Below are 24916 nucleotides of genomic sequence, written 5' to 3'. Positions count from 1 at the left end.
GGCATCACCATTTGTGGGTGTTCCCGTGGACCTCGGCGCACTTATCGTACAGAGGGTTTTTCAGGACAGAACCGATCCCTTGGAAATTTCCGATGATATTCTTCATGAGATACAGATTCTCATCAGAGGGTATTCGTTATTTGATCGTCCTTGTTGGACTGTAGGCAGGCAATGCTACACAAAGAAGCTGTGCACTTACTGTTGCGCAGTGTGTCACGGCTATTTTCTGCCAGCACGCTTTTTTGAACTCGTATGAATTCATGATGATGACTTGCTCAACCTGGGTGAAATACTGCTCTAGCTCTATCCATTGTGCATAAGGGTGAGTCAAATGAAGTGATAAATGCCCCTTTTATGTGAATGCGCATTAAAAAATAAATAAAAAAGCGGAACCTAAAGTGGAAAACCTGGCTCGACTAATTGAATCTAAAGTGAGCGTCGTGGTACCATTTACCTCTGATTGCGAGTTGCGCCTCTGTCGAGCCAGGCCCAAGAAAGCCTGGGTATGTTCAGCGAGGTTCGTCGTATACCCCACTGGGGCGTAACATAAACAAACAGTGCAATTATCCACAACTAAGAGCATTGGCCCAAGTCCTGATTAACAGGGGGATTGGAGATGATGACACCTCTAAAATGGATGACGATAAAAAGAAACAGAAGTTGGTGGAGCTATTTGAAAGTGACTTTAACCAGCTGCGTCTTCTTTGCTCTGCTGTTCCCTATTTTATTGCTGACTTGGTGAAAATAAATAATGTCAGCCAGCTGAGTTAATACATCGCCTTGTTCCACCACCTGCTGTGTACATCTTGGTGGCATCACCCTCCAACATGAAGCACCCTGGCCTTTGGCAGATAACAAAATATAAGGGAAAGCACAGCAATAATATAATAGAAAAACACACACACACACACACACACGCACACAAAAACCCGCCCACCAGCCCACCCAATTACACACACACACACACATAAACCCGCCCACACACATACATACACACACACACCCACTCTATCACACACACACACTAACACGTCCCATCAATATATCGCTACCAGGTGGTGCCCTGCTGACCTTCCTCTTCTTCTTCTTCTTCTTCTTCTTCTTGCCCTTTGCAGCCTGCGCGGCCTTGTGTTCGTACACCAGGTTGGTGAGGTTGGCCACGTACTCGTCTGTCTGCTGCAGCAGGTAGGCCAGCCTCTTGTCCTTCTTCTGGTCGATGAGCTTCCTGTAGCCCTCCTCATCCTCAGCCTAGGTGGTGAAGGGAGAATGGGAGGGGATGGATGGATGGATGGATGGAGGTTATTGAGAGATAATAGCTTTACAAAATAACAGGGCCATGAGGGAGCAAGCCGGAGGAAAGTCAACAAGGGTTAATGGGGGAATTGCCATGCTGGAGAGGGTCAATACTGAGGTGGGGGCGATTTTACGACCGAAGGGTGTATCGTGGTTCGATAATGTGATGTCGGTGTGGAGATCAATAGAGTCAAAAAATGGTTATCGGGTTATAAGCGCTTGTGACACATTTGGAAACTGATCTGGCTTACCCCCTGCTGCGGACACTTGAGCATACGGAATTTGATCTAACCTCAGCCAATCAGGGAGAGTGCTCGAGTACAAGGCACGAGCCTGTTATAGGGAAGGCGCTCAAATGGCTGCTTGTGCTAGCACCACGAATTGGCACACGATTAATGTCGGAATACTTAAGTTCAAGATTAAAATCTTGCCTTACTCGGAATAGTAAGGCAAGATTTAGCATACATGGAATATTTTAAATCTTCCATTCCTCAAACATGCCTATTAGACTTATAATGGATTTGTCATATTATTTAGGCATGAAACGAGAACGGATAAAAATTTATGTCCAGATGAATGCTTCCACCCTATCGCAGAAGAGAGTGTAGCAGCTTATGGCACAATGGAAGAGATAATGCACAGGGTGTGCATTATCCATTTCAGTTACATGGGTTTGGTGTAGAGCTGAAACGATTCATCGATTGATTCGAATAATTCGATTACAAAAAAGGATAGATGAATTTTTCTTGCCTCGAGTCATCGTTTATTTAATTTTACAGCTGAGGTCACAGTTTTCCGCACAGACCATTTTTAGTGTGACACAACCGGCGCATACGCCACCCACAGAACGGACAGACGCGGCATGTTTTGACTTGTTTAGGGGCTAACATTGGCACTTGCTAAAATGGAAGACATGAGCGAAAATAGTGAGGAGAGCCAAACGGGCAGGAGAAAGCGACAGCGAATGTCCAAGGTTTGGGATCATTTCACGTTGAACATTAATGAGAAGACCGTGGTGTGTGTCCACTGCAAGACCGAGCTGGCGTACCACAGCAGCACGACTTCCATGCTGCAGCATCTCAACAGAAAACACCCATTCTACTCGGCAGACCGCCGACCAGGCGTGGTACAAGTACAGAATAATAAACAATAGGAAAGTAACTAAAATTGTACTTTTGGTAGAAAATATGGTTTGCTACTATTTTTTAAATAAAAAATGTTGATTTTTCAAAAAAAGGAAACAAATTGGTTGTTCATTATTAATTGACATGTGTTATTTTCTCATGTTTATTTATAATTACTTTTCAATTAAGCAATGTATGTTTTATCCGATTACTCGATTAATCGATGGAATAATCGGTAGAATAATCGATTACTAAAGTATTCGATAGCTGCAGCCCTTTTTTTGGTGGTTGATGAAGAATAACAATATGACAAGAACAAAAAAAGACAGCTACACTTTTCTGATAAAGTATTTGGGAAGTCTGTCGCTTGCTTTGGCTACTGCTTGGTCAAAATTACTATCAGATTTATTCTCATTTTCTTTGTTGTTGTTTTTGTCATATTCATATTATTCTTGCTCCAGGGAATCGCGGAATTGAGACAGCTCATTCGCAGTAAGAGAACCGTGATAAAGCATAAATTCACAACCCTCTCCGGGCCTGGTGTGGATATGCTTAGAAAAGTTGAAGCTTGTGAACTTTTGTGATGTTTTTTCCCCCCTGTTGTCATGAAATTGAGACTTCAGATGATTTTTTCCTGATGTTATGCGCACAGCTGTCTACGCAGAGTTAGTAGGCAGGCTCTGGTGTTGAAAAGGATCAGACACACACATGCACACACTGCGTGAGAGGAGAGCCTAGTTGATCTTTCAGAATCAGCGTCTTCAGATCAATGCTTTCACCGGGAGCAAAGAACTTCGATAAATTAGTAAAAAAGTCCACATAAAATTCTATCAAACAGGGTTAATACTTTTTAAAGATTTGGTCGCATATTCGTCCAAAATGAAATCGATATTGCCTCTGAAAAAAAAACTTTTTTTTCAGTCTCTGAGCCACAAGTTTATGTTAAATATAATTTTCTTTTTCAGTCGGTGCCACTTTCCAAATGCATCAGCATATTCTTTTTTTTTCTGATTACTGGATTTTATGTATTTTAGTACACGTATTCATACTTATTTATTACTTATTCAAAATCATCACTCTTCACTATTATGGTAACTGAAATCAATAGATCAACAATCAACATATATTGTTGGTGCTGATTCCTCACACGCTGAAGATGGGAGCAAACATTCAACACAACACAAACGGGTCGTACCATGAGTCTCCTCATTCTCTCCTTCTCAATCCGCTCCTTCTCCTTATTCTGCTCCCTCTCTGTGTTCGTGTGCCAGGTGGCGATGGCTTTGGTCAGCTTCAGGACCTTGCCTGAGACAGAGCGGTGGAACTCCTTGAAGTCCTTAGCATGCTGCAGGATGCTGTTCAAGTACTCCTGGAGAGACAAAAGAAAATCGTCATTGTTAATTTTCAAAATCAAAACAAACAGCTTTTATGAGAAAGAAAAAAAGGCTTTTTACAGCAGGAACGACACTTTTCTGATGATTGAATGATTAAAAGTTTGTGGGAAATTATTTATTATCAATCAAACTACAGCCAATTTTCCCCAGTGACGAACCTTTCAAATATAACAGATTTTAGTTTTAATGGATATTTGTTTAGGTTATTATTAGCATTCGAGTGATTCCACAAATAGGTGTTTACAAGCTGCAAATTCACACGCATCGCATGTGGTCGGAAGGATAGCTGCTAACACCTAAAACTGTTAAAACTGGTTCCTGTCAAAGACGCGGTGACGCAAGACCAACCGATTATTTTTCACCGAAGACTAAATCTAAAGTAATGAGTCTTCTGCAAACGACACTATGAAGAAATGGATGATAACGGTGCAAACAACAAAAACAACCTCGAAACAACACCCTCTGACAGAGACGGGTAATTGGAAGTTGTTTTGAATGCATTTGAAATGCGTTCTATAAGGTAAAAAAAAATAGGTATTTTTGAGAAAAGGCGGCAGATGCTTTCAATACGTTTATGAAACTAAAAGGTAATTGGAAGAAAAGTCTCGCTCATGTTCGCCAATTACTCCCCAGGCACCATTGAATGTTCACAGAAGCTTTGTCTTGTTATTTCAACTCCAAACCTTCGCTCCCTTCTCTTCCCCCTCTTCTCTTTTTACCAAATTTCCCTTGAATGACATACTATGTTAATCTATTCTGACTCGGACTGGAGCACATCCATTATTTAGCAGCGTGTCTCTTTCAGAGAAAACAGAGAATAGTTTTAGGCTAAAAGTTGTATGTACTTTTGTTTGGATAGGCTCTAAGCTTTGACGACTTTAATAGCCCTCCACCCACCCCCCTGTTTTCCACACGGTAATTGTTTGGTTTAAATCCGGTATATCAGTAACGACAATAAGGACCACTGGACAACGGATTATCCCCCATTGTGGCCTGATAACTAAAAAAACTCAGGATTATCTGCCTTACTCATGCATGTGCTTGCTACTCTAACAACTCTGCACTCTTTTCTGTTTTTCAAACAAAAAAAACACTGAAATACACCAGTTGAAGGTTAAATATCTGAAATGAGCAAATGCCAAAACGAAGAAGGTTGTAAACGAGGGTGGCCATGACAGTGGTGCCACGCCCTGTCGGAGCGGGCCCGCGTCACCTGGTGCTTCTGCCGGCGCTTCCTCTCCTGCTCGATCTTCTGCTGCTTCTCCAGCTTCTCCGTCATGCGCGCCTCCCTCAGCGTCTGCCGCTTGCTGCGCTTGTACGCCTTGGAGTTGAGCGCCGTCTCCAGCGTGGTGTCCCGGCGCACGCTGCTCACCACCTCCTGCCTCAGCTGGGGGGGGGGGGGGGGGGGGGGACAGAGAGATCATTTAGCGCATGGGCGCCAGGATTCCAGGGATGGAAGTTTACTTTTTGTGTATGAATATAGAGAGCAAGGTCGACCTTTGTTTTACCATCACAGCAATATGATAACCCTAACTACAGGACGGTGAAATAATGAAAGAATATTACAAAAATGATTCATATGGGTAGAAATAAAGCATTATTAATATTAATAGCTTCAGTCATTCAAGGCGAAGTAAGTGGGCGTTGGAATCATGGTTCACTCGTTGTGCATCTCTTGTCCTCAAGCCTAGCCGCTGGGCTCAGTCCCCAGTGTCTTTGATATCAGAGTAACAGGCCCCCAACCCTAACATCAGTGTTGGAGCACGGCAACAGTTTGACCAGAGGGCAACAGCCGTGCCCATCTCAGGGAATTAAACCCAAATGCCCCGTTACATTAATGTAACCCAATAATTCCCTTCTGGGGGAATGAAAAGACGCGTCTCTGCTCGGGGGCCACGGGAGTGAAGGCTCATCCCGACAGCCGCATACCAAACAGCGTTCTCATTCAATAAGAGGAAGTGACTATGTTACGCATTGGCTCTTGACAGTTCATAAAGCATAGAACATATTTCTTATTTTCCCTGGGTTAAGATTGAAAATATTTTAAGACAAACAGCAATGCGATTAAATATTCAATTTGCAGATCCACGATTTTTAAGTTTGTTATTAAACAGGGCTTTTTCTCTTTATCCCGACAATTATGAAAACACTAAGCCCATAGCAAATACAATTTATCATATGAGTTACCAAGTGCATCAAACCGATTTAAACCCTGACTTTAGCAAGGAAATTGACGGGTAGACCTCCCCAAAGCATTCATAGATTGAACAAATAGATGAGGAAATTGAATCAGGTGTGTGGTTGTTATGAGGTTAACATCCCAAAGGAAAGAAGTCATTTTCATTTCCACTGTATAAATAACACAAAGTGAATGAAATTGCTGTCAATAAATGAACAAGCAATTCAAGCAATGCACTGGGAAAAAAATAGGATTGTTTACGATGTGCAAAGCCAATTATCAGCTAGTTTGAGGAAAAATACTTTTTTGATAAATTTCTCTCTACCCCCGCAGGTTAGATATTACATTTTATTGTTTTTCATAGTTTTTTGGCCATTTGCTGCCTATGAATAAGCTTTGATAAATGTTTGTGATTGACTAAAAACCTTAGACAACCCTGAGACAACCCCATAGAAACAAGGAAGAAAAAAGTCTCTGTTTCACACCCACATGTTATGTTGTTGTGGATTTGTGTGGCGGAGAAAAGCGGAGGAAGACATATATAGACAAATATTCGATAATCCGGCCTTCAACACACAGCGTGGTAACTAATTGACCACATTTAACTGGACAAAAACACATATATTTTTTATATTATTTTACTGGCTGATGAATTTCATGATAAAATCCAGATCTACATTATGAACATGTTTGCCACTGCCGAGGCCCTAAAGTGTACAGGCACGCCTTCTTCTGGAGGGGTGAGTCCGGGTAACGCGAGGCACTGGTTGAGTACCTGCCGCTGGAAGTTGAGGAGGCGGAGAGCCTTGAGCTCCACGGTGGCCTTGGTACGGAGGTCAGGGGGCAGGGACCCTGGAAGACTCTCCAGCTCCTGGATGCGGTGGGCGATCCGCGCCTGGAGCCTGCCCAGAATACGACAAAGGAAAAGCCCATTGTGCAACAATGCTGACCGTGGCAAGGCACAAGACCCACTGTGTGTGTGTGTGTGTGTGTGTGTGTGTGTGTGTGTGTGTGTGTGTGTGTGTGTGTGTGTGTGTGTGTGTGTGTGTGTGTGTGTGTGTGCATTTGCAGCTTTGAAAAGGTCTATGTGTTTGACGGAAGACTTAGTTTGCTGGTCCACTGCCTCATTCATCAATATACAATTCAGTGCAATTCGGTGCGAAGTCTGCCATTAAGTAGTAATCACTGAAAAATAACCCATTTATTACTTCTAAATACTAAACTGATGAATAATTATGCCTCTGGAAAATGATTAGATTAACATTTTAACGTTTGGCATTTTAGATTAGCAATTCTGCGTCTGAACAAGGCCATTATGCTGAATTAATCTACACTGTTGCACAATTACTAAACTACACTTATACAACTTATTCTAAATGTTAGCATGGCACCAGAGGCCAGGATAAATGAGGAGCTTCACAAACAATTAGTTGGGGCCTGAAACAAATGTGAACAGATGGAATGGGAAACCATTTCAATAGGCCTACATGCATGGCTGTTTCTATTGATATAATTAATTCTAATCACAACCTGGACACCCAAGGTTCCTCAGATGGCCTTCAATTTCTAAGAGAGATGAAGTGCCTCAACTTTCACGCTCGATGGTCTGTCTGAGGCGTGAATAGAGGGATCGATTGGGTATGCAAGGTTAAGGGAGGTGGCCGATTTTTACAGGTTCCAGAATACAGAGAACATGAACCGCCCGCTCCCACCGTCTCCAAAGCCCCAACAGCTCCTTTTTTCCCCGACCTGATTACGGACTAAACCCCACACCTCAGGACTGACTGTTGTTAACCTTGTTATTTGGTATTTATTTAAAAAAAAAGAAAATCCTTTACCTCAGGAACCCTGCACATTTGGCACATTTATATTTATACTTATATTTATATTTTACATCATACTTATTTATTTATTTATTTATTTATTTAATTAACACACAGGTCACCTACAAACTAACCTGGAAAATTAGTGGTGCTAGAATAGTGGTGCTAGAAAACAAGGTAAAAACTAACCTGGAAAATTTGATGTAGGTGACACAGGTCACCTACAAACGGACAGTTACATGTATATAGTGTTTATTTTATCTTATTCAAATGGTTTTGTACTATAATTTTATGTAAATTAGTACATTTATTATCCAGAGTTTAGTGCAATCTGCCTTTATGTACTGAATGTATTGTAGATGATAGTGGTGCTAGAAAACAAGTTAAAAACTGACCTGGAAAATTTGATGTAGGTAACACAGGTCACCTACAAATGGACAGTTACATGTATATAGTGTGTTTATTTTATTCAAATGGTTTTGTACTCTAATTTTATTTTAAATTAGTACATTTATTGTATATACTGTTTTCGCACTTCTCTTTTCCCACTGTACTGCTGGTCACCTGTGAATTCCTCCCAAGGGGGATTAATATAGGACTATCTTATTCAGAGACACCATCAAAATAGGGGGTCAAAGGATGTCGATAGCTATCAAGGTTACATGGCCTTCATTAAACCCGTATCGACATTTTGTGCCCGGAAAAAACAAAATAAGCATTTTGGAATATGTATTTTAATTTAGTAGGCAGAACTATTCTAGAATATTGATAACCGTTAAAGAGCCAGTGAACCTGCTGTTGCAGCTGGAATTTGTACACTAGGAAGGAGGGGTGCGTGTTACGATCCACGGCCACTTCATGATACTTTCTTAGCACCATCGTTGTGTATGAGTGCAGTGTTTCCCCCAGCACTGTATGGTTAAGGCGCCGCCTTAACAACAGTAGGGCCCCGCCTTGACTACCAATGTATAAAAAATATATATATTATTATTATTTATTTTTTTATAAATATCTTTTATTTATTATGCAATAACAAAGTGCAAAACTCTCATAGGGAAAGAAAACATACTTTCATCAAGTACAAAAAATAAAGATAAATAATGCATCACTAATACTATTCAAACAATAGTCGTGCCATAAAGCTTTTTGAATGGAATTGAAAAGTCGGCATCAGGTGGTTGTATATATTATTGCGAACTGAAACCCTCGCAAATCTGCCTTTATGTACTGAATGTATTGTGGATGATAGTGGTGCTAGAAAACAAGTTAAAAACCAACCTGGAAAATTTGATGAATATGTGAACCTTACTAAATATTTGAACTTTAACAAGGGGCCGTTGATAAGATTGAAGGAATTTGAGTGTCCTTTGTTCAAAATGGTCAGGCCGACCATCAGCCATCAGTGAGCGAAATCTGCTGTGAGAATGACTGCCACGGTGGCTGGCCCGCTGGTTTGTATTTCCCATTGAGGGGCCAGTCATAGGTAGGGATGCACCGATCCGATATTTGTATCGGTATCGGTACCGATATTGAAGACATTTCTAGATCGGGTATCGGTGACAAATGGGCCGATCCATATTTAAAAAAATTTATTTTTATTTTTTTACGTTTATGTACATACTTGAATCCTATTCCTACTACCTTGCTGCTTTGATAATTGAATTTCCCACGAAAATGTTCTCACGGGATTAATAAAAGTGTATCTATCTATCTATTGGCTGATCTATTCAGTTTCTATGCTGTGCGCTGTGAGTGACGTCATAAACAAGCAACACGCCGTGCGGAGCCTACAGTGATTGCAAAATGGAGCGAGCAAAAGGATCTGCTATCTGGAGCTATTTCACTTTACCTAAGCCAGCAAGCTCCACGGCTACATGCAACATATGCAAAGTAAATGTCCCGAGGGGTGGTACTAAACCTTCTAGCTTTAATACCACAAACCTTATAAAGCACCTCCAAAAATTCAAGTCTCATGATCCCAGTCTTTTCCCCTCAATGAAACTTAGTTTGTAGCCATAATTTCGCGCTGTTTTTCTATATCGGTATCGTATCGGTATCGGCCGATACTAAACCTCAGATATCGGTATCGGTATCGGAGGTGAAAAAAGCGGATCGGTGCATCCCTAGTCATAGGTGGCTGAGCCACCTATGGCGCATGTTCAATGAATATTGCCAAGCCAAGCGAAAGGAAGGTTCCTTACCTGAACTCTCTCTCCTGAAGGATCCCCACCGGGTCCAGGCCCTGGGGTTTCTGCACCGGCGTGACGCGGTTCTGCTTCTGCTGCAGCTGGATCATGGGAAACCCTTGCTGCCCGGGCCCTTGGGCGCCCGCCATGCCCCCGGGCAAGGGCCCCTGGGGGAGTGACGCGGGCTGGCCCTGCACAGGGAGCCCCCTTCCAGTGGCCGAGGGGAGGTGTTTCTGTGGGCTGTTTGGGTTGTCCCCACTCTGCCCTGGAAAACCAAAAGGATAGGGCGTGGTAAAGGTTCAGTAGATAGCCCCCCCCGGGGGCCAGTGGAGTCTGTGAGGCACTCACACTAGGCCATCGGTACCGTGCCCAAGTCCGTTTCACACCCGTGCCGTGCTCAAGGCTAGATCGTTTGGCTAGTGTGAGCCCGCCAACCGTACTCAAGTCCACTTCAATTCCGTGGCCTGAGCACACTTCAGAGAGGTTTTTATTTTGTTAAGAATGAAGACACACGTCTGAGTGTGGGCTACAAACGCGACTAACTATTTACAAGTGCAGAAGCGCCGACATATTCTTTATTCTGCTGACCAAAAAGAGCAAAAGAGCTGTTGCATTTACAACAGAATGAAACCCAATAAACCACCAATGTGTGCAGGGTCCGGGAGGTTAAATCGGGGTTCTAGCTCAAGCAGGCATTTTACCTCGGGGAGTGTAAACGCGCGGAACATGCCGCAAAAAAGGCGTGCATAAAACGGCCTATTTGGCAGTGTAAAAACGCTCAGTGAGAGAGGGCTGTATCTGAGTAGAACGGCTCCAAATAAGCAACAAAGTCAGTAAAGTGTCAACTGTGTTCTCCGTGTTGTTCTACTAAGCAGCTGACGCTTGGTGGTGACGTATTACGTAACTAATAATAATTGTTTGTCACTTTTTTTGTTGTCACGCAATTGTTACTGCTAATAGATTTTTAAAGGCTTACCATGTCCAGAAGTCATTAAGAAAATTGCATTTATTTATAAAATGTATATGAGAAAAAAAAATCGGAATAAAATTTGATCAGCCTCTCTTTAGTAGCCTTTAGGGGCAACTCACACTAGGGCCGCGGCCTCGTGCCCGAGCTCATTTGCATACTAAAGTCAGATGACGTATGTACAAGAGGCAACCGTACTCAGGCCCAGTTGAGATTGCCTAGTGTGAGCACAGGCCGGCGCACAGCAGGGGGGGGGGGCAATAGTACTTGAGCACGCTACAGGTGTGAAACGGACTTGGGCATGGTACAGACGGCCTAGTGTGAGTGTGCCCGTAGGCTACTAAGGGGCCACTCACACTAGGGCCGTTTGCCTGTTCCTTGCTGCAGGAAGATGCAGCACGACTCCCCCCCTCACAGTCACACTGCTCCCAAAGGCCGTGGCATGGGCACGATTGCTCCTTCATACATACGTCATCACGTCGTTATACGATGAATACGTCATCACCAAGCGCCCTCGCCGCCATAACAACAATGGAGAACAACAACGTGAATGCTGTCGTCGGCCCAAATTTCAAGTAAACACTCGACTTCACTATCGCACCAACGTAAACCCACTCCTGAACCGCTTGCCGCCATTGTTTAAAATGATTGTGAAATGAAGGGTCGCGCAAGGACTACGTCATCCAGCTCACGTTGCGTATCCGCGCGTGTGCACGTGTCATCTCATTAGCATCTGTACTTTGGTCAAACGTTCTAGACTTTAGTATGCAAATGAGCTCGGGCACGAGGCCGCGGCCCTAGTGTGAGTTGCCCCTAAAGGCTACTAAAGATCAAATTTTATTCCGATGTTTTTTCTCATATACATTTTATAAATAAATGCAATTTTATTAATGACTTCTGGACATGGTAAGCCTTTAAAAATCTATTAGCAGTAACAATTGCATGACAACAAAAAAAGTGACAAACAATTATAAGATTTGTCCAGACTCTAGTCCCCCTGATTTTGCTTTAGAGGCCTTTAAAGGGGTCCATCCACCCACCCATGCCGGGCCCGACCTTGTATAAAAGGATTTTGTCGCTGGGCAAGTAGAGAGGAAAATGGATCGGCCTTTCACAGCAGTTTCCCATTTAGGCCGGTAACTCCCACATGGCCCCGAGGTGAGGCAATGGGTTAAAGGAGCCATGAGGACAAGGGATGGACCTGCGTGCAATATAGCCCGTCTGGTGTGGGTTTGTGGGCCATTAGTGTCAGGCCATGTTCACACTGTGGTGGGATTAATGTGCTAAATGCGTTTTGACCTTGCGATCCCGCTGGGCCATCGTTTTCAAAGCACGGAAATCCGTTGAGGCTGTATTAGTGCGTCAGTGGATAAGTCTGAAAACGCAGCATTTGTGTGAGGCCGTGACCACGTATATCAATTAACTAAAGGTTGCTTTGAATAAAAGGGTCTACTAAACCGCTTCATTCAGTTCGGAAAAAATGAAAGAAAATGTTAAAGTTGGTAAATATGCCAATATGGATAGGAATGTTTTGACATGAGAATAGCGTTTTCACATTCATCTAGCATAGTGTTAGATGCCTTGAAAGGACTTCAGTTAAATATATGCAGGTCAGGTTTCACGGCAACTCCTTAAGAATTTAAATATCCAATACATAACTCGGAAAATAAGTTCAAACTTTATTTGAACCCTTAACTTTGATAAAAGAGGTTGATTGACCACGGCACTATAATGTAGTCTTTTGAAGCAGAAATACTTTAAACCCAAGTAAGTTTTCGCAAACAAGAAAGCTGTGATGAAATGCAAAGTATATATATGAAAAAAATATGAACTGTGTATATTATACAAATATAATTGTAAAATAACTAATCTAAAAAGTACAGGTAAACCGCGGCATAACGCGGGCCCACAAAACGACTATTCGTATTCGCTCATGTTGTCTGGAATGAGCAACTGAGGAGTCCTTTAAATAGTCATGAACCACTTGCCGCATGGGGCGACAGAGACAGCCAGAAGAGCTCTGTAATTAATTAATAGTATTCGACAACACACCCATTAACAAGCTCAGTAGAACAATTTTGATATTACTTTGCCGAAAACCTCTGATTAATACCAAACAACAAAGGGCTTTTAGTCGTGGTAAAATCGGTAGTTGGCTAATTGCATTGATAAATCTTCTTGCAAACTACTCCTTACAAAGGGTGCCGCAGATCTACAGATCAATGAAGACAGGGAGGTTTCACTTGCACGTCTTAAAAGGCAATCACCACGCTAATTGAGGCCCAAAGACTGTATATGTATAGTGAAAAGGAAGAATACCACATACTGACCTTCACACCAAGACTTGGGTCCTGAGCTCTGACTGTGAGCCTGCATGACTGGAGTGGGGCAGGGGCTTGACTGTGGACCGCTTATTGGAACCAGTGGCATGCCTTTGGAAACATTTATATGCCAGATTGTAAGAATTAAGAACAATCCGATGTAACGTGAATATATTGCATCTGCCTGTCTGTTACTCTTGGGTGTAAAACCGCATGCATGTTAGAGTCAAACCTTTTGTGTGCCAGTGAACAGTGCACACAACATGTTTGTTTGTCTTAGTATGTCTATTCAACACAGTAAGCTATGCTATCACAGATAGTGTAATTCAGAAACGAATAGTGTGAATTACGAGGTTTTTGCCGGTCTTCAATTTGTGTATGCTAAACTGAGCTCAGTACTCCGAAAGTAACTACGTGATGGCACTTTGAAGTCATGCTCAAGAGAGGCCGACACGCGGAGAAGGATGGACTATGATCCCTCCACGCTGTCTGAATCATGCTGTGGATGTGTGGAGCTCGGTTTAGAAAGCGATACATCTTGACATCATAGAGAGGGTTAAGCTTCTCGGACACTTGTGGCGGTTCGTGACGCATTTCATGTATAAAATCGCTCGTTATAATTGCTTATACTCACTCAGACAGGTACGATAAAAAAAAAACTGTTTAGCTCGCATCCGCACACTAAGACCTTCATATAGTCGCCACTGTGAATGAGGGAGACCTCAGTGTCTCTCGAATGAAAATAAAGGTTATTATATTGCATTTTATTGTATAATTAAATATTCTGGGTTCACTAACACTCTTAACTCCATAAGAAGCACGTTGAGAGTATTGTTACCTGGAGACCTGTTGTAAGGATTAGCAGTGGTCACATGCTGCGGCTGCTGCTGTTGTTGTTGCTGCTGTTGTTGTTGTTGCTGCTGTTGTTGTTGGTGGTGCTGTTGCTGCTGCTGCATTGTGGGTAGGCTCCTCTTCCCCTGAACAGCCAACTGGAGGTTCTCAGGGAGAGGTTGGCCGCGGCCCAGGATCTTATAGGCCAAGATCTGGGCTCTGAGCTGCTGCAGCTGCACCGGGCTGAAGGTGGAGGGCCCCCGACTCTGCTGGGCCCCGGTCGCCGCGGCTCCTTGTGGATCCCCGGGAATCATGGGGCTGGACTGGGTCGGAGGCATCTGGGGGGGTGTAGGACCCCCGCTGCTGCCGCCACTGCCTCCTCCCCCACCCCCAGACATGGGGCTGGAGGCGTGGTCATGGACCCCGATGGGTGATGGGTGGGGCGACATGTATCCTACAGTGAACAGGAAGGCGTCACTACAGATCGACCAGTCACGTTCAACACATTCATCGTTCATGGCACGAATTTAGGGACACATAAATACATGAATAGAAGTCGACATCGCGACCTTTGACACTGTAATTAGCCAATCATGAAAGATTGTACTTGATTTATAAGAAAAAAAAAGAGAGGAATTATAATGTTTACAACTTTTTAAAATAGTTACAGCACAGAAATTATTTTATGATTTTTTTTATCTATATATATATATATATTATATGCGCCAAGATATTCATTTAATCGATAATGGGTTAAACCGCAATGAATAATTTCTGCAATAATAATCTCAATCCTAATTTTTTTCATAATCTTGCAAACTTTACACGAATTACAGTTGCCCCAAGGACCATTGATGTTGTGTACGGTGCTCTCATAATGACCTTGGCTTTGCGGGTCCATGGGACTCTGGGAAGGCCCCATGCCACTGTGGAGAGACCTCATGCTAACCCCTTTCATGTGGCCGAAGTGCATTGCGTCAGCCATGGCCTTTTCGTGCATCCCCTCCATGGACTGAAAGAAGGAAGAACATCAAATATTTTTAGTTCGGTTTATGACATTGCGATGACACCCAGAGGCACCGAATGCTCATGACCAGAATCCCAAGTTCACAGAGACTGAAAGATTGCAGGGGTCTCCACAGGGTTGCTTGTAATGTTGAAATACTGAGCAGTCTTGAATCTATTTTAGATATTGCAACCAAGAGGAGAAAAGGATCCCACCACTTCACACTTCACACACACATCCAAACTTTTAAAGATCCTAACTTTTTGAGTCTGCAAACTGAAGGACAAGATGGGAACATTTTGAAAATGTTGAAACAAGTCGTCAGCAAACACAGTGTTAAAATAATGCATTTACTGGCATAAGTGTCAAGGAGTGTGGAGGACATGGTATGGAATTGGAGGGTCCTGCCATTTACTTATATATTTATGGATATCAATCCATAATGATGATATCTTGGACATTTTATGATTTAGAATAGTACATTTGTTACATATTTGTTGATTTTGTTTGGTATGTTTGAGAGAAGGGGACTTCGCAAAAGAACAAAAACACATGGTATAAAATGTACGAATTAGCCAAAAGATTTTTCATCATTAGTCCCAGGCAAAGATGTAACAAAGTCTCCCCAAAACACATCAAAGCAAATGCAGAACAGGACATGCGGTTAAAGATGGGAAAAGGTCCCACAGTTTTTAATGACAATAAAAGCAGTAACGAAAAATATACAATATAGAACATTGAAAACAAATATAAATATAGACAGACATAGGAATCAAGACCTATAGAACGAGAAGGGCATAGCAAAGCAAGCAGCGGCAAAAAGAGTGTTTAGTGCCAACCTCTGTATGTATTAATCATCCATTCCCTTAATTGGCTACTGAAAGACCTATAAGTGTTTAGAAGTCTGATGTGATATTGAGTTAAATACCACTTTCTTGAACCTCTGACAGACCAGGTTGACTGGCAAAGGCCTTTTTCCTCAACATAATATGCAATCTCCTCTTATAGACACCTAGTGACATGTATTGGTTCTTCTGTTACAAATAGCTCTTTTAAGCCAATGTCCATAGGCACATCTTGAAATTTGGCAATCCAGTGGAACAGGAAATGAAATTGAGTGCAACACAAAATTTGAGTGCAATTGAGTGCAACACAAAAGGAACTACGGCTACGTCCAAGAACAGGATATGGCAGTTACATAAAAGTTCATAGCTTAATAATGTCTTTGACAAAACTATTTTACAATGAATACATCCAGTTCAAATTTTGAATCATGAGTGATAAATAACTAAATAATAAAATGTATGTGTGTGATGCATGACAGCCAAACTGCTTTCAGCTACTGTCCCGATATGTTGACAACACCAAGGTTAGTAGGATCAACACATTGCCCAGGAGATGTTGTTGCCATTACCTTGTGCATAGGATGCATGCCATCCTGGGAGTACTCCCCCTGGCCCTGCAGGCCGTGAGGTGCACTGGGGGTGCCTGGCCCAGAGCTAGGACCCATCATACTGTGGACAGAGCCTGGTGAGGGGTCTGAGCCCGGGCTGGGTCCTCCTAGGTTGGGGCCCGGAGATAAGCCTGCCGCTGGGGACGGGCCGGAACGAGACATGCTACTTGATTGGTCTCCAGGGTTTGACATCTGCTGGAATATTGGAAGGGATAATGGATCACTGAATAGATTCGTCATCACAGATTTCCATCAATATTTAACATTCTCTAAAGGGGAGATATTCCTTGGCCCTTAGAGGGCTTTAAGGGAGGAATTATAAAAGGTGTAGCCCGTTCAGGGGTTTACTGTGAACATGGGCTATATAAATGAAACAGACTTGCCTACATTAGGATTCTACAAAATACACCATACAAACAAGCAAGCGAGGAAGGAACACTGGTTGGACCTCCATTAGAACTAGAGTTTATTGTTCCGAAAGTGACGGAGGCGCACCTTCAAATATTCATGTCTTGGCTTATTCCCTTACTGACGATGACTCTTCTTGGTATGTAAGGCCTGTGGAAGACAATGTATTAGGTATTGAAAAGATTTCAGTATTCGAATGCATGCATACATGTTATAACAGACACAAGAAGCTGATGCTACTTTCGGTCAGTTTAGATGTATAGCGCAGGCGCGCACACACACACACACACACACACACACACACACACACACACACACCAATTGCTGTTAGGAGGAGAAGAAATCGATCCTATAATGTTAGATAAAACAAGTTAATGTCTAGTTGGTAACTAACGTTGCACCCAGGGCACACGTTGTACATGTATAAACTCGTAGTCCTTGTTGACATGAGAATGGGAGGTAACGTTGTGAGCAGGGTACAGTTTTTGCACAACAATATTTGGATTTCAGCGCGGTCTCCCAGACCTGGAAGCCACCATTTACAAATCAACCACCAAAGTGAGGAAGCTCCACCAGACAGCGTCGATATTCAAAAAGGAACTGCGTGGACCTAAACACTCAATACGGCAACTCTAAATGTACTACAACATAATGCGTGAACACACCGCAGGCCCCTTGTTGATTAGTGTTCACTAAGCTTAATATCCGCTAGCTGCTCGCTATTGTTAGCAGTACTCATAAGTGCGTCCGAAGTTTACAGAGCAGATCGAGTTCAGCCTTTAGCATGCTGCGTAATACGACGGTAGACGCGATTACCTTTGGCCAGAACTACAACGGCACGGGTTAGCAGGATATGTCTTCACAACGTGACACTACAGTGTCAAGTTTCCTCCCCTCTCAATGTTGTGCTGTCACATAATAAGTCATGTTTTGTGGGCATAACTGATTTGTCAATAGTACAGGAAATTCCTCCCTGCTGTGTACCGATTGGCTGAACGGCGCATCCATCATTTCGCTTTTCTTTTTTTTGGGGGGGGGGGGGGGGGGTTGCAATTGCCTTGATGTTGAACTTCACAAGTTGTGCATGCATGGTTATAATAAAGTATGGGTTTATTAAACCCCCTTTTTTATTTTGGTTGACAGAATAGCCGTGATATCCGTGCTTGCTTCCTTCTCTGTTCGGAAGCTTCATGCGAAACAAAACCCCAAAAATGTTTTTGTGCATAGCCAGTTCCAGTGTGGGCGTGATCTATCCCATACAGACAGACACATAGACACAGACAGCCAGACAGGCAGAGTGTGTGTGTCCAACTCAATGAACACACGGCGGCAGCATTGGTCTATCTAGTTTCGCCCTTGCCTTGACACCGAGAGATCGTTACAAAACAAATACGTCAGTTATGTTCAGATGGATGGATTGTTCTACACATCAGCCTAAACTGCGGTTCATCTAATGTGGTAATAATATTATTATTATTAATAATAATAATAATAATAATAATAGTAATTATTATTATTATTATCATTATTATAATGATAATGATAATAATTTTGTTATTGAGTTATTCGATAGGTCGATAAGTTATGATAAAGAGCTTGTTTTTTGCATTTGTATACTTAATTGTATAACTATTATAATATAATAACATTATATAGGCCTACTATATAATATTCTTATATATATATTGATATATTTTAATTATTATATTATTATAATGACTACAATAATGGCAGTCATATTATTATTATTGTCGTTATTTGTGTTCTTTGGATTTCTTCAAATAACCTCACCTTTTACTTCTATCTGTTATTCAATCCATAATAACACCCAGAGCTTGTGTAAAAAAATGATTTAGACATCATTGATATTGCCTTTCGCTCCACATCCTCTAATGTTATAATTTTATACAATATAATATTTTTTGTCGGATGCAAGTTATATGAGCGATGACTCGATGAAATCCATCGAGCGATGAAATCCATGCATAGAGAAACCACCCGAACCGGGATTGGCCAGCACTATTTGAATACCTCACAGATAATAAACAAAGCCCATGCTTCAACTTTGATCTCCACTTCCCCTCCTGAACAATTATGTCCATTCTTATACATCTGAAATAGGATGTGCATGAGGTCCACACATGTAAATGTAGGCAAACTAACAAACCCAATTAACTACGTGGTTGAGGCCACTTACCCCTCAGGGTCACAGCCAGGAAAGACCGAAGCCACAAGTCATTTGACAGTGAAAAGATGAGTGGCTGTTGCTTCTATTCACCTTGAAACCAGGCACAAAGTGCTTTAGTGGAATGATTAGTGGCATGACATATTATTCAAAGTCCATAGAGTTCAAACGAATGGGTTTTACAAAAGCCCACTAGCTGTGTTTGCGAAGACATCCTTAAATGTCATCAGAATCTTTTTGCTTTAGACTTTTTCAAGAGTCAGACTTGATATGAATTATTGAAAGTGTTTGTTGTGTGTAATAAGGTATATGTTTTAAACAGCATCAAAGTGAGTATGTATCAACTGATTGATAAACATGTTGTAATTAATAACTTGTTTTAAAAAATGAATAATGTATGTTTGTCCTTGCAAGAAACACACACATAAACTATATCCCAGCTGTGCAGCCATAAATGATACACTCAACCATATAAAATTAAGTATTTTTTCCCTCGTTTAAATGAGCAATTGATTCTTCTAAATAACATAAATAAATATTTTTTTGAGATAATAAAATGTTTGTGGTTGCAGAAGGAAGAATATGCCTTGCAACGTAAGACAAAACAGAAACAAAAGAGCATCACATTCATTTCCATTCACTTTGTGATTAAAGTATTGTGTTAAAGGTCACTAACACTTTGTCAACGCATCGACACAACCCTGCATAGAAAGTCATTTTAGCAGTAAGAGGCAGACAAAACATGTATTTTGTTTTACTCGCTTATGTCCCATTTTTTGGACCATTTTGTGTCGTCATAGCCCAGGACCTCCTATCTTCTTCGGCCAACTCGTCTGGCTGCGTCTCTTTGACTCCCCGGCCCTCTGACCACTGTTGTTATTCCTCATTTCAAGTGCTTCTTTTGAAAGCGAAAACTCCAATAAGAAGATTTACGGGCAGGTGCACAATGCCCTCTGCGTCTCCACCCTCCACTTCTGCCTGCTGGTAGTCAATTTGCAAGAGTTCCCTTTAAGTACCCTCCAGGGACCTGCGTCTGGTGGACAGCATCGGCACTGGAATCTTTTTCCAAGATGGTGCTGGGGTGGGGGGGGGGGTGGGTCATTTAGAAGTCTGTAGAGGAAGAGGAAACGCTGTCAGAGGTAAAGTCTTTGTAGTTGCCTTTGTTGCAGGTGTTCTGTCACTCATTGTTAGCCAGGAAACACTGTTTAATATTGCAAGCTCTCTGACTTCTGGGGGCCTGAGTGAGAATGAAGCAGTAGAACCGTGATTAGAGCTAATCCTGCTCTCATGTCTTGGTTCAGTCCGTATGACGAAAGCAAAGCAGACAGGAGAAATTAGGGAAGGTGTGTGGAGATCTGAAGAAATTGTTTTGTGATGGTTTTGCTTAAAGTGACATGCACAGTATGCAAGAACACTCACTCACTCACTCATATATTCATAGGGTTTTCTTCAAATTTGTAAATCACAATTTAAAGAATTCAGAATTGAAGTGCTATAAGCAGGATCTCAAACCCATAGCTGTTAGTAACTGGTGATATTGAAACGTGCCCCATCGCCATGGATTTGAAAGACTAAGGTTAAAACAAAAATAGAAGAGCTGGTGTTTTGCTCCTCACACTGCACCTAGATGTGTTCTCATCTCTCTCAGTTTGTATCAAAAGGTCAAGCCTGGACTCGATAAGGTGTCCATGTGTGTTGATCTTGTGACAGGGAATGGATGGAGCTCTGGCCGCGCAGTTATGTCAGCGTTGACTACCTGCCCATCTTTGGTGAGTGAGTCTGGGGAGCATATGTAGGCTGTTAAGACCACTTTACCTCATCTATAACATGCTCATGGTCAGGCTACACAGGGAGGAGCTGGGCGTGCTTATGTGTATGTGTGTGTGTGTGTGTGCGTGTGCGTATGTGTGTCTGTGTGTACTTACAGGGCCAGAGAGCTCAGTGTTTGTGTTTGTGTTTATATGTGTGTATTATATATATATATATATGATATTATTTCCATTTCTGAATTGGTCCTAACCAAAAGAGTAGGACATTGCGAAAGTGTACGAGTCTAAAGTAAAATTACAATGCAAAATAGATATTATAGAATAAAATAAGGGCTATTTGCACCCCTGGAACATTTATCAGTATATGCTATTTGTACCCTGGTGCAATTAATGATGATGAATGAATATGAAAGAATAAGATACGTCTCTTAGTCATAGTTAAACAATAAATCATGTTCATAAATGATTTTTCTTTCCAAATATAATTTGATTGCATTGGATCAAACATAACAAACTTTTTTTAATCCTCCTTACTCCATAATGGACACAAGAAAGGGTAAATTTAGAGTACTTCAATGTACTTGAGACAGTTGTATCTGAACAATATCTTTTCAGATCTCTCTCTATGCAATGGAGGGTAGCCCTCTGCACTCCATGCTTTCATTGCAAGGTGGAACTCTATTTTCCTCGGCTGGTGTTCCTTTAAAGAAGAAAAATACATTGTAGTCAGATACAATTATGAGAAAATTAGCAAAAGTGTGACATAAGACACTAAAGAAAGAAAGAAAGAAAGAAAGAAAGAAAGAAAGAAAGAAAGAAAGAAAGAAAGAAAGCAAGAAAGAAAGAAAGAAAGAAAGAAAGAAAGAAAGAAAGAAAGAATAAAACTTATGAAGAACAATAGTTGAGTGCTGCAAGCAGCAGTCACCTAATAATGGGATTCAGTGGATTGCGTTAGCTATCAATTAACCAAAATATGGTGTGTTTAGCCAAACTGTGTGGCCAACGCTTAAAGTACCAGGGGTACGAATAGACACACAAATAAAATGGTGTAATTCATACTATACTTTGCCTGCTTGAAATTGTACTTGATTCACTGACATGTTATTTCAGTTCCATGTAACAAGTGAGTCCATGTGTAACTATAACACTCTTCAAAAGTCTTAGGTTATACATACAGTATATTGTCATCACTTTGACAAATGCAACAGCAAATGCGCTCTTGGCTACGACTGGCCGTATCAGTGTCAATACTGTTGAAGAGGTTAAAGACAAATGTTCTGTCAACCCTGTGTCGTTTGACAGGTTTTAAGGCTTACCCATTGACTTGGGTAATGACAGATGTGTGTTTTTGTTTTTTTTAACAGGAGGGGGCATTTCCCCTTGAAAAACAACAGTGTTCCACCCATCTTTTGATTTGAACCTCAGCACTTAGTTAGCACAATACACGCCTTAAGTGTTTGTGAGTTTGAGATCTATGGCATTTTACCTCGCTGTAACAAACGAAAGCCCATTGACAGTATTGTCAGCCATCCCGTTTTACAATTAATATGTGATTCCACTGTACACAAAGAGCATGTCAAAGCGCCCAACCTCTCTGCTACGAGAGCTTTCTTACAAAAAAAACAAATCCCTAGGCATTCTCCAGGCGGCATTCAGAGATCCCAGCGCCATTGAAATGACATTTTCCTTTCAGTTGGCAGATGTGTTTGTAACTTTTTCACCCCGCCTTCGAGTCCTGTGATAACTTGTTGTCATTCACTAATAAGTGAAGCTGTCTCATCCATCAAGTGCTTGTTTGTTTATGGTCTCATTATCCATCTAAGGACAGCTTTTCCCTGCAAGTCATCAAAGCTATTGCAATGTTTCCACATTCTCCTTTTAAATACATATTTTTGTAACCACTCGACATTTGTGCTGTCCACATGGAATGCATATAATGTCTCATCCGTGTGTAGAGACTAAGTTCAGTGTGAGGCTATGGTTAGGGTTCTGACTTAACCGCTTACCCTAAAACAGCTCATTACTGGGACAGGAAAATATCTTTGAGAAGCTATACTTCAAAAGCCAAACAAGCCTGAATTTGTCATTCCGGAGGTTTACAGCTGGGATTGGTTTTCTCAGGCAAATTGCTTTAGCTTTAGACCCATCAATAAAAAGGACACTGTGCTGGCGACAAGCCAGGGTATGGCCGTCAGAAATCCAGTGTATGGCTGCCAGAAAAAGGAATTTGGTTTTTCAGTCAAAGCCCTACAATAACAATAATACTGCCATGACCTGCCGGAACCTGTCCACTACAATAGATGTGTGTTCATCAAACAAGGTTGTACGTTTAGCAGCCTTGCTGTACACGGAAAAAGGTAAAACAATACGGGCATTGGCAGGGCTATTTCTGTGTTGCATAGTATGTTGCCAGCTACAATTCCTTGCTTGAAATCAGATCAGGAATATAGTACATTGGCAGACCGTCATTGCCAGGTTAAAAATATATATGTAGCCACACAATATTTGTTTTTTATTTCATGAACAAAATGCAAACTCAATTGATACACTTACAAGTGCCGTCTTAAATATAAAAACAGTCACTGTAAACTGTCGAACTCTGGAACTTCCCCTGAACTGAACATTTTCCAATTACACCACTCTGCGAATGAGCTTTCACAGAAACAATCAAGTTTGGAAGCGGGTGACTGGTGCTGAAAGTAGACAACTGTGTACAATGTCAACACCACAAATACTGCTAATCTTTTGGTTCCTAAAGCATGACGGCAGTGGTATCATTATTGCTCATAACAGGCTATGGTGCCTGAATGAAACTGGGTCCCAACCCAATGCTTTCAGGTTTCACATTTTCTCTCTGTTGAAAGATTGTTGAATGGCTGTAGGAACGTTTTCTCCATTTTTCTCAAAGAAACGCTCAAATATTTTCTTCCTCTTCTTCCTTCTTCCTTTTATATTATAAGATTAACCGTTAGTTGTCTTTAAAGATGTTTCAAACATCAAATAAAGAAACAGATGTTACTTGATGATAATGTGCAAAGCTTGATTGTGAGCCAAATGGCAGAAGTAAAACATATAAAATATGAATTGTTAATGTTTTGATTTGATGGTGATTTCAAAGTTAGACCAAAGATGATTTTATAATTGTTTGCAGTTATTTTTTAATAATTTAAAGCCCAAAGTCATTTTGAGTGAGTTAACAGGGAACAGGTGGGCCTCTTTAAGTTCTTAGAAAATAGCCAAAGCATAACAAGGCCCCTGGGGTTTTCTAAGTGTGCCCTCATTTACAATATATGCCCGCATATATCATGGTTATAATCATTAACTACCAGTTCATCACAAGTTCACTGTGGCCAAGGAGCCTGTGGGAGCCTGTTCTCAATGGGATATTTTGGCTTTCCCTGAAACCACACGGGAGAAACAGACTGAATGTTATGGTTTACTTGTTTCACGGCACTCAGTGGGAACTATGTCCTTTCACTGAGGAGAGTAATCAAAAGGTGTAGAGTTGCAAATTATGGCGCGTTTTTCAGCGGTTTCTATCTCGGGGGGGATAATGCTCAACGCTGAACACTTTTCTGGATTGCAAGTGATCTAACACGCATGACATACATGTGAGTTTAGTCTCCGACCAAACAGCGGAACTCCATCTAAGAATATTCTTACAGGCGCCATTGGTCCGTCTTGCCCCAATATAGCGATTAAGGGTTCTCTGGTATAAGGCTCTTGATCTAAAGGGCTCTACGGTGTCATGTTGTCCTCTAAGTGCCTCACCTCAAGAGCAGAAATGTGATAATGTCCCACAAACCACAGCTGGGGAACCAAAAAAAATGCAGGCATATATGGGACAATTCAATACTCTCACAAGGTAACCATTAGACATTTTAAAACATATAATAATAATAATAATAATTCCACCTCTCTCTCTCTCTCTCTCTCTCTTGCTCTCTCTCTCTCTCTCTCTCTCGCTCTCTTTCTCT

At 41.6% G+C, this 24916-nt stretch overlaps 1 protein-coding gene across 5 annotated transcripts in view; it reads right to left on the bottom strand.

Moving 5' to 3' along the window:
- Window positions 1-17950, bottom strand: part of smarca2 (SWI/SNF related, matrix associated, actin dependent regulator of chromatin, subfamily a, member 2) — a 63107-nt gene extending 45157 nt beyond the window's left edge. For 2 of the 5 annotated variants that reach the window (XM_060053872.1, XM_060053876.1), the window contains exons 1-11: window positions 17802-17950; window positions 17073-17135; window positions 16539-16769; window positions 15001-15130; window positions 14126-14572; window positions 13297-13398; window positions 10015-10264; window positions 6766-6892; window positions 5025-5198; window positions 3613-3786; window positions 1072-1248 (exon numbers count right to left, since the gene is read on the bottom strand). In XM_060053872.1, coding sequence (XP_059909855.1) covers window positions 1072-1248; window positions 3613-3786; window positions 5025-5198; window positions 6766-6892; window positions 10015-10264; window positions 13297-13398; window positions 14126-14572; window positions 15001-15130; window positions 16539-16769 — 1812 coding nt within the window. In that variant the 5' untranslated portion in view covers window positions 17073-17135; window positions 17802-17950. Of the gene's footprint in view, window positions 1-1071; window positions 1249-3612; window positions 3787-5024; window positions 5199-6765; window positions 6893-10014; window positions 10265-13296; window positions 13399-14125; window positions 14573-15000; window positions 15131-16538; window positions 16773-17072; window positions 17136-17801 lie in introns of all 5 variants that reach the window. The other 3 variants (XM_060053873.1, XM_060053874.1, XM_060053875.1) reach the window with 3 other exon arrangements.
- Between the last annotated feature and the right edge of the window lie 6966 nt (window positions 17951-24916).

Source organism: Gadus macrocephalus, chromosome 6 (assembly GCF_031168955.1).
Source record: "Gadus macrocephalus chromosome 6, ASM3116895v1".
NCBI lineage: Eukaryota > Metazoa > Chordata > Actinopteri > Gadiformes > Gadidae > Gadus > Gadus macrocephalus.
Note: the sequence above shows the minus strand (reverse complement) of the source record. Positions and strands in the feature narration are given on the sequence as shown.